The following is a 10,326-nucleotide window of genomic DNA, read 5'->3' as shown; positions in this document are numbered from 1 at the left end:
GTGCAACTGTTTGATATATTTTTTATTCCCTTGTCTTCTCAGTCCATTTTTATAATTCAGACAAAATCAGTTAACAAAAGAAAGTTTATGACCGAAAAGAGAAGCAAATAAGCCACATGCTAACTGGGAAAGCAATACTGAAATAAATAAAAAATTAAAAGTTTGAAAATACTAACATGACAAACCAACACGCATATGAAACATATGTTGGTTTTGTCAGCAGCACTTTTCCACAATAAAACTATTACACCATTGCTACTTTGTTTACAATTCAATGATGAAACAAGACAGCACTCAGAAATTAAAGTGGCTGCTTTAACTTGTTCAGGGTGAAAATTGCTGTGCATGCTGTCATAAGGAGGGCCTAAAAAAATTTGAACTGTATACCACAATAGAACGTGCCAATTCGAAAGCAAATTCATATTGCATTTGCTGTTGAATTATTAGGATGATATTTCCATGTTGTCTTGGTAATGTGATATATACTTTGTGCAGGAGGATAATTGCTTCCCCACGTGCTGCATATGTACGCATTTCTCCAGTAGGTGAAGAACATTAAATAGAAACCAAACTACACATGAACAAGTGTTAGCATTTGTTTTTATTTTTTCAAACTTGACTTTGAAGATACATAGTCTCTATTGTTCCTTTCTGGCCTCCAAAATATTATGAATATTTTGGGAGCAAATATACAAAAGAGAAGTCCAGCACCAGATGACAAAATGGCAAAAACCTCAACAGCCATCATATATTTTCCCTTTGTGCTCAGATAAGCTGGTATGAACGACAACCAAACACTGACAAACACAAGCATGCTGAATGTGATGAACTTGGTCTCATTGAAGCTGTCAGGCAGTTTCCTGGCCAGAAAGGAGATCAAGAAACTGGCAGTAGCTAAGAATCCCATGAAGGCCAACATGCTGTAGAACCATCCAACGGAGCCCTCATTGCATCCAAGGAATATCTCTTGAATTGCCGGGCTAGTGCTGTGCTCTGGGAAAGAAGGGAATGTTGTCAGCCAAGCAACACCAATGGTTACTGGAATTAAAGTGCAGGTCAGAACGAGGTTGTAGGCAATCTTTGGACCTAAGAACTTCTTGAGATTGCTATTGGGTTTTGTGGCTCTGAAGACAATAACTACTGTGATGGTTTTAGCAAGCACACAAGAAATACAAAGGGAGAAGATGACTCCAAAGATAATTTGCTGCAGCATGCAGGTCCATTTCGTGGGACGGCCAATGAAATTCAATGCACAGAGGAAGCACAGCATGAGAGAGATGAGCAGCAGGTAACTGATGCCGCGATTGTTCGCTTTCACCACTGGAGTGTCCCGGTGCCAAACAAAGACACCAAAGACAAAAGAGGCATTTAGGAAGAAGACAGTGGACATTAACGCTAATATTATCCCAAGAGGCTCCTCATAGGACAGGTAGCTAAAAGATTTTGGTATACATCTGTCTCTTAAGATACTGGACCAGTGGTCATAAGGGCACTTCACGCAGTCTGCGGAATCTAGGAGAGATAATTAATTTTTAGATAGAGTTAATCATCAATATATAAAAAAACAGATTAGTGTTATGGATATCACAATGATTAGCGAAAGCAAAAACATGTTTCTAGCCATTTTGCACATTCACTTTTTCTCTGTCAGCGAACTTGTAGTTAGAATCACGTTATTATCCCAATATTATTGATACGTTTTATTCTTTAGTGGCCTTGGCCTCATCTTTGTAAAACGTTATGAGGGACAGAATGCTCAAAAAGTGCTATACATGAATTCTTAAGGGAAATTTCTGTTACAGCAGTAGGAAAAATTGCTGACTGTATTTTAACGAACTTGGATGAGACAAAGTAATGTAATCCAATTTCAATATGGTTTGGTTTTGTTAAAATATGTTCAGCACTTTTTGCAAAAATGCCTTTAAACCGAGGGTCAACTGTGGTCTAATAAATGGTAGACATCTGGACTGAAGGGCAGCTATGTTGAATATATGAATGTTGGTCAAGAAAAAACAGACTCATCAAGAAATCCGATTGGCTGAGTGAAAATATTCTGCCCTGGCTCAATGCAATGTCATTCTGTGCATCATAAACCACTAGGCCAACGGCCAATTGGTTTGCAAATGTGCCTATGATATCTATTATGTACCTTTTGAAGTAAATATTAATTTTGTGGCAGTTAACTTCATAATGTACTTTTTTGCAACAAGAAAATGTTTATTGAAAACAGTAAGTGAAATAATGGAAAATGGGAAACATGCATCATTGTGGGCAATTGCGATACCATAATTGCGATTATTAAGGAATCGCAATTATGGAATCGCAATTGCTTATGCATATAGGTTTTGCTAAATTATTAGAGATTCCTACATATTCTTTAATTGCAAATTGTGATTCACAATTAAGGAATAGCTTCTTGTTCATTCCTCAGGGCCTCGAGGCCCAGAGGAATGAATGGGATAAGCTGGTATGAATGACAACCAAACACTGACAAACACTAGCATGCTGAATGTGATGAACTTGGTCTCATTGAAGCTGTCAGGCAGTTTCCTGGCCAGAAAGGAGATTAAGAAACTGGCAGTAGCTAAGAATCCCATGAAGGCCAACATGTTGTAGAACCATCCAACGGAGCCCTCATTGGTACTTGCAAATTGCACATGCAATTTCAAGGGTGCAAGGGGGCCAAAAGGCCACCCCGATGCACCCCTGAAATTTTAATCTGATCACATGTTGCGCACACACATGTCCCAAGGGCATGTGTGTGTGCACATGGTCCTTTGAAAAATGCACTTTTGCGCATTTTTCAAAGTTTTCGCAAATTACCATCAACTTTAAATTGATGGTAATTTGCGACCCCAAATTGTGAAATCGCAATTTTAAAGTGCATCATGCATTGCATTTAGGGAATTTCAATTTGCGATTCCCTAAATGCATTCGCAATTTAGGTAATCGCAAAATTTGCGATTCCCTAAATTGCGATATTGCATTTGGATTGATGCATCCCAAATGCAAAAATACTGGTCACAAAGGGCAGATTTGTGTGCACCTATACGTTTGCCTGAAGTAAAAGAGTTATGTAGTTAAAAAGGTAGAGTTTTTAAACATGCATTCTTGTTTTGTTAAAAATCATTCTTTCTGTAGAAGGAAGAAATCTTTGAAGATGTGCTCTGTCAGGTGTACTTAACAACAGGCCCTGATTGGAATTAGAATGCTCAGCTTTCGCTTATTTTTCATGAATAGAATGTTGATTTAACAATCGACAGGGGTAAAGATCTGCAGAGAGGTTTGTGGTTCTCATGCTGATGTTTTCTGGAAATTTGGAAAATCATGCTTTGGCTTGTTAGAAAACACATTCTGCCTGTAGTTGTGAAAGATTGTTGGTGCTGTTTTTTGAAACTTACAGCTAACAATAAGTGCTGATTTGACATAGAATGTCCATGTGTTGTCACCTTTCATGCACAAGATTTTTATCAAACAATGAGCAAAGTTAAAGTTGCAGACAGCCTGGAGCTGTCATGAATGAAGTTATTGTGCTTATTTAACAGGGGTCCCTGAAATAGTTTCCATACTTTAAAGGTTCTTCTGGAATATGAGTTCCCATACCACTCCATTCATTGAAATGACGCCAGTCAACTATATATCACTTGCTAAATGTGATATCATCATGACGTTACTGATGATGTCATTTAAGATGTCTCCAATGTTTTATGTGCAAGGTTATGAACAGCGCATTAGGGCTTGAGTTAGGGTCTGCCTAGTAAACATTAGATGGAAAATGTCAGGATTTCTAGGTTTTCCCCTTGAACAATACTTTTACTATAGGTGAGCTTTTTCAATGAACTCAGTTTTTCAAAATTAATTTACATTATTTACATTAATGTTTTACCAGCAAAAGTATTCAAATTGTATCTTTAAAAAAAATTCAGTGTAGTTAAGGCTTTTTATGTTCTGTCGCATCTATTACACACATGGTATAATGTATAGTACAGTGCATTCAGCCATGTGCAAGCAGGCCCTTCATTAGTCCATGCTCCATGGTGCATAGAGATATGGCCTTCAGCCTAGCACAGTTAGACAAAGGAGTTGGAAAGTGTTCTGCAAAAAACTGAAACTACCAGTAGTAAGACTTTCAAAGCAAAGTAAGGATGAATGTAAAAGGCACATGGCAATTTTCAGGCGGAACATAAAAAAAGTTTCAGAGATGAGCTTGTGCATTTGCAATAAATCAATAGCATGGACCTGAGACCTTGGAACATTCATGAGTTAATAAAAAGTTTTGAGTAGTCAGGTATTTATGTTCAAAAGAATTGTCATTAAATTTTGAATTTTTTATCGTTTGGTTAAAATGAGGAATGTTGTTTAAATATATAGCCTAGGAATTTATTATTCATCGTGCTTTACCCTTTCCTAGCAATTATATTCTTGATTCAACAGGGGTCCTTGTTACTCACATGAGATGCATTCCACACTTACACTCCCACTGCAATTCCTGCAATGTATGCACCATATAGGACACAGGAGATTCCGATTTCTGCTTGGCAGCATCATATTTGGTTTAATGGCGCCCTTCCCTACCTCATAACTCTGGTTCAGTTAGGTCCTTTGTCTGTACCTGGGGACAGTTGGCCAGTCTTGGCCGGGTTCACACCACATCCACGTTCTCTAACTGTCCCTATAGCCGAGTTACGACAACTCTATACCTCCGTTGTTGGGGTACATAGGGCTATAGTGCAATACGTTTCTCGCAACATCCAGGTGGGGGCATCTGGGGCTGCGGCACAACCAGTTGGACCGGCCGGGATGTTGAATAGTCCCGTCATGGTTAATTCGGTAATGGACAAGCTCCCCCAGGATAAGGATAATATGCCTTATTGGCTTGCTGAGATATTTGACCGACCGGAAGCAGTATTTCTTAATACGACTCCTGTGGAAAAACACAGGATTCCAACCATTCGTTTGCAGAAAGACTTAGTACCAGAGGTAACAGATTGTGAGAACTGGGGTAAAGTTTTTGCAGCAGTCTATTTGAAGTGCTTCAGCACACCGTCTATGACTGTCATGCCCTCCGTGATCAAGCATGTTCAGGATCAGCACGGTCCGGAGGCGGCTGTCGAGTTGGGAATGAGACATGTCAGAGTGTTTGACGTAGTTGCTGATCTCATCCTTGCTAACGTCAAGGGAGATGCAGTTAACTTTCAGATGTGTAATGCTTTGCCCCTCGTTGCCCACGCTGATAAGCCTGTTGGTGTTTGCTGGGGCCAAAACAGAATTTCTCAGCATTGCTGAACAAGAGACCCCTGGAGTCACACTAAGAATAATCGGCTACTCATTGTAATTTGACATTGCAATCGAAATGAATACAGTAACTAATCCATTATTGAATCCACCGACTGGTGATCCCCATGAAGATACTGAGTATAGCTATCCCAGATATGTGTTGTTGCCTGGAGCGCAGACAAGTGCAAATGACCAGTAACATTTTTCATTTGACACTGACTCTAACACATCTAGAGCCCCATCGAAAATTTCTATTTTTGCTTTTTTGGTTTAAAAGACAGTTTTTTAATTCCTCCTTGGACTTACATTCGGCTGGTGCTCTTCTCCATTTTTTTTTCATGTTGATTGGATTTGTAGTTGTATTTTTTCATCTTGAAAATGGACATTATCTTAATGAAAGATCTTCAATGAAATTAATTGATGGAACTTTGGCACCCCACTCCTCATCACACATCATGAAGAGGGACCAGACTTTTGTTAACATCACTGCCTGGCCTGTGTTAGATGAGATTGTTTGGGATGCTGTAAAATTTCTAATTCATGGCAACAGAGATGATAAATGTCCCCAGTGTACTGCGTGTTTCAATGGGGGATGTTGTTAAACCAAATATACACTCTGATAATTGGGATATCCAGGCCGAAGAGGCTCTTTTTTCTGATTAGAAATATTATGCGGCGTTTGATGCTGTAGATTTGTACTTAGACTCAGCGAATTATGCAGACTTATTCTGTTACCAACACCATGGCAATCATTTCCTGCATAAAGCAAATACATTTAGAAATATTGTCAATTATACACAATGGGAACATAGCCCAGCTCCAAATGAAAGCATTTCAAAAACTCTATTGAAAAAAAATACATATTTTACTGATTTTAATCGATCCAATCCTGAAGCCTTTCATTTCAAAATGACTGCAAAGTCATCTTCCAAAGTTAGACTCACGCACACTAAATTACTGCATTCAAAGTCCTTTATGGATCAATTAGATATGGGGGCTATGACCTGTGGAATGATACAATTGATCTTAAATCTGTTTGGGGTTCCAAAAGCTGGCAAGGCACTGAAGCTTTGCATCGTGCAAGTCTCATCCCTAGCCACATGTTGTTTTTGAACTCTATGATTTCACAAACTACTTGCTTTGTATTAGCTACATCTAAAAAAATGAATGTCCCTTCCATTTCTGGTCTGGGGCATACCCTATATGGTACAATCATACCAATAGGTCCCTGAATGAATTGCAGTCCCTAACAACAAATTCCTCCTTTCACATTTCCAGCTTGGATCCTCAAGGTTGGTTATTATGGCAAAAAAGATCAGATTCATGCCAACATCGTTTTCTGAGACTGGCCCCAGGCTATACACAGGTTAGGGTGGGCCCCAGTTTTGAACATGCCCATTCTGTTAATACCTATTCAGTAGGCAAATTATGTCAGAACTTGCTTAAACATTCTACCTTAGCATCAGTTAAACTTCACTTGTCCCAATTGACTGACGATGTTGATTTGAATGACTTTCTTAAAGGCCCTGTAGGAGGCAGGTCCAAAAGATGGATATATGCTATTTACAACAAAGTTTGGACATTGTCTCAAATTGAAGCAGCTTCTAGATTAATGGGCTATTGATCAAGCAAATTTGGAAAAATGTGCTTGCTGTCGTTGACAATAGCATTAATACTCTTTCTTCTTGAATTAACACATTAGATAATATTGATTCATCTGTTGTTGATATTATCCAGGATGAAGCGTCAGTTTTGTACCATGGTCGAAATCAATTGTGATCTATAATGCAGTTTGCTTGGACTTTACAAACTTTAAAATCTGGGAAAGTTCATTGGGACTACATGAATACCTCTTCTCTATTGTTATAATTTAATTTGACTGAAAAACAACAGTTCATGTCCATGAAGGATGCTACATATTCACTTTTGCATATTGAAAAATTGGAACCGTTCCTATTTTGGGTCGCTGAGTCAAACTCAGCGGTGTGGCTTATTCATGGGGTAATAGCATTGCCCTTTTCCTTATTTAAATTCAGTTCCTGTATGAAACACTATGCCCTAGGCAGATATGAACCTTTGGGCAGCGCCTATCTCCATGAAGTTTGGTCTCTGCCATTCACATATAGTTGCCTGAGAGAGTGTATAGAAGTTTATTTGAAGGGCGAGGAGTGCATTTCTACACCTGATCACTCACTGGTTTGCAAGAACATACACAATTGCACGGCTCATGTAACACGCAGGCCCCAAATTTATCTTGCATTTTAAAGGGAAATCCAGTGCCAGCTATAATACCAACTTTCACACTACTAGCTAATGGTAGTTATTTGCTTTTAAATAATGAAGCTTGCTGCGGTATGCTGGCAGGGATTCCATACATTGTAACCGTCTCCTAACATGTAGCTTGCTGTAAAAATGTGCTTTTCTTGCTCCCTCATGGGAGACTCGACATATCAAGCTGGCCTTCCATACCGACCTTGAAAGCAGAGTTCAACAAGATGAGTAGAATAATGGCTCTATTGTCCCAAAGAGAAGTCGCCCTTACTTCTTCCCGTGAAACATTTTTCCTTCAAATGGCAAACACCTGCACCGAGGTGCATGCGCTTTTAAATCCTGATCTCCCACTTCATTTTGGCACTCTGACTCACACTATATGCAATGCCTCGTCAACTACAGGAATGGCAAATTTTTTCAAAGTTGTGAGCTCTGATCTTGTGCCCGCGTTCCAAACAATATTTGGTGTGATACCACCATTTTTTCTTTCTATTTTTTCCAGCATCTTTGGCGGTTAAACATTAATTCTTGCCTTGGCTGCCGGTGTGCTGCTTGTTGATTTGTTTGCTCAGAAATGGCTCCACAATCTGTGTTACAAGACAGCCTACCCTGGCTGCTCCAGCTTTGCAACCAGATGCTTGAATACTATGGAACGCTACCTCTGGCCATCTTGAGTGTAGCATATGGATTATCCTTCCGGTTCTCTTACTGTACTTGCATGTCATCCATTTTCCATTGACTGGATTGTTGTTTTGAATGGGCTTTGGATTTGTGTCTCACCAATACGGCATCTCCTGCCCCGGATTATGATCGACTGATGAGTCCCTTAGTGGCCCATGAGTTGGACAGTTCTGGTATCGGATTATGTCCTTTGCAGCTGCGCACAGATATATGTGCAGCGGCCCATGACTTCCTGGCACAAAGTTACCTTGAAGAACACGCAAGTTGTCCTTTGATGTTGTTAGAGGCTCCGGCTATTGAAGAACATGTATGTTCATTGTCTTTATTAAATTGGACAGCTGAATCGTTTGCCGATGATAACAATGACTTCCTCTTGGAGGCTGTTGCAACATACTGTGCCTATACGCTGATGGATTAATTTGGCACTAGTCCATCTTCAATGCGTACTGTACTCGAAAAACAAAAATCTATTTTTTCTCTTCTCCATGATGGGCAGTATACTGCCCCTTCTTGGTTTTTTGCTTTTTACCTAACAATTTAGAACATATCACTTCCAATTATCCAATTTGGCAAATTATGAACTTGGTTTTGTCTCACTCGAACTTGTACTCTGTATTCCTAAATTGCTTCCCTTTTCTTCGTGGTCCAATCAGGGGAGGGTGTAGTGAAGACAGGATTCTGCTTGCACACATTGTTATGTTAGCATAAGCGTATTAGAAGTTTAAACACCATGTTGCCACTTTGCAGCTTTTGCACACAGCACTATATGTAACTGTTGTTGTAAGTAAACTGCTTGCTTTTCTTAGCATGAGAACGGTCTGTTTTTCAGATCCCTAGACTTACACTGCAACCTCAGTCTGTACACTGCATGCAGAAGTCTTCAAGGTCATAATAACAATGTATGCTGTGTTTCAGGTTGATTGGCCCACACTCTAGACACAACACGCACACAGCTGCAACCAACTGAAATTCTAGTGACTTTAATATTACATTGCATGCATGATCCGGGCACTTGGAGAAAAAACCTTTCCAGTGAAAGAGAGCATTGCTGATCCTGAGATGTAATTCACCTCTGCTGATCTTGGAGGTATGGGGTTCCCCGTTTAAACCTAGAGACCTCCCAGCACCAAGAGACCGTTGGTATTCGTGTGCTTAATAAATTCCTTAAGCGATACAAAAGGGGATGATGGACGGAGCGTTTGAACAAATCAAACACTCACCACCAGTCAACTGATCTGGGTTTAATCCATCACCATTCTTTAGTTCACTCAGCCACCCCAGTTCAGACATGGCTATATGCAAATCAGTCTGACCCTGTGCCTTATGGGAACAGTCCAGCCCGAACTGCCAAGCCATGTCTTCCCTGGACCGGAAACAAGCATCCTGGGACTGGTTTCGGATTCATAATCCTCATCAGCCAGGCTATCTTGAATCCAGTGGCCAAGTGAACAAGGGACTCACGTCTGAGTATACCCTGCCACACTTAGGGCGAACAAAGCAAAACAAAAGGGGATGATGGACGGAGCGTTTGAACAAATCAAACACTCACCCCCAGTCAACTGATCTGGGTTTAATCCATCACCATTCTTTAGTTCACTCAGCCACCCCAGCTCATTGCACCATCAGGATTCAAGCAAGCCGGGCCGAAGACGGCTGTAATGCCAGAAACCAGTCCCCGGAAGCTTGTTTCCTTTCCAGTGAAGAATTGGCTTGGTAGTTTGGTCTGCCCTGTTCCCATGATGCACTGGGCCAGGAACAGACTAATTTGGATATACCAAGGTTCTGAACTGGGATGGTGCAGTGAGCTAAAAAAGGGTGATGGATCAATCCCTGATCTCTTGACTGGGTAGGAGTGTTCTGATTAACTCAGATACTCTGTCCATCACCACCCCCTTTTTGAAATTATTTTGGCCACCATGAGTGTGGAAGGGTATGCTCAGACGTGAGTCCCTTGCTCATTGCACCATCAGGATTCAAGCAAGCCGGGCCGAAGACGGCTGTAATGCCAGAAACCGGTCCCCGGAAGCTTGTTTCCTTTCCAGTGAAGAATTGGCTTGGTAGTTTGGTCTGTCCTGTTCCCATGATGCACTGGGCCAG

General features: G+C 40.5%; 1 protein-coding gene across 1 annotated transcript in view; it reads right to left on the bottom strand.

Annotated features, from left to right (window-relative positions):
* Positions 1–601: 601 nt before the first annotated feature.
* The window catches only part of LOC144769169 (extracellular calcium-sensing receptor-like), a 236,937-nt gene continuing 227,212 nt past the window's right edge, over positions 602–10,326 (bottom strand). Inside the window, exon 6 of the mRNA XM_078653185.1 lies at positions 602–1,512. Within this exon, the coding sequence (XP_078509311.1) occupies positions 602–1,512 (911 nt within the window). The remainder of the gene's footprint in view (positions 1,513–10,326) is intronic.

Source organism: Lissotriton helveticus, chromosome 7 (genome assembly GCF_964261635.1).
Source record: "Lissotriton helveticus chromosome 7, aLisHel1.1, whole genome shotgun sequence".
Taxonomy (NCBI): Eukaryota; Metazoa; Chordata; class Amphibia; order Caudata; family Salamandridae; genus Lissotriton; species Lissotriton helveticus.
Note: the sequence above shows the minus strand (reverse complement) of the source record. Positions and strands in the feature narration are given on the sequence as shown.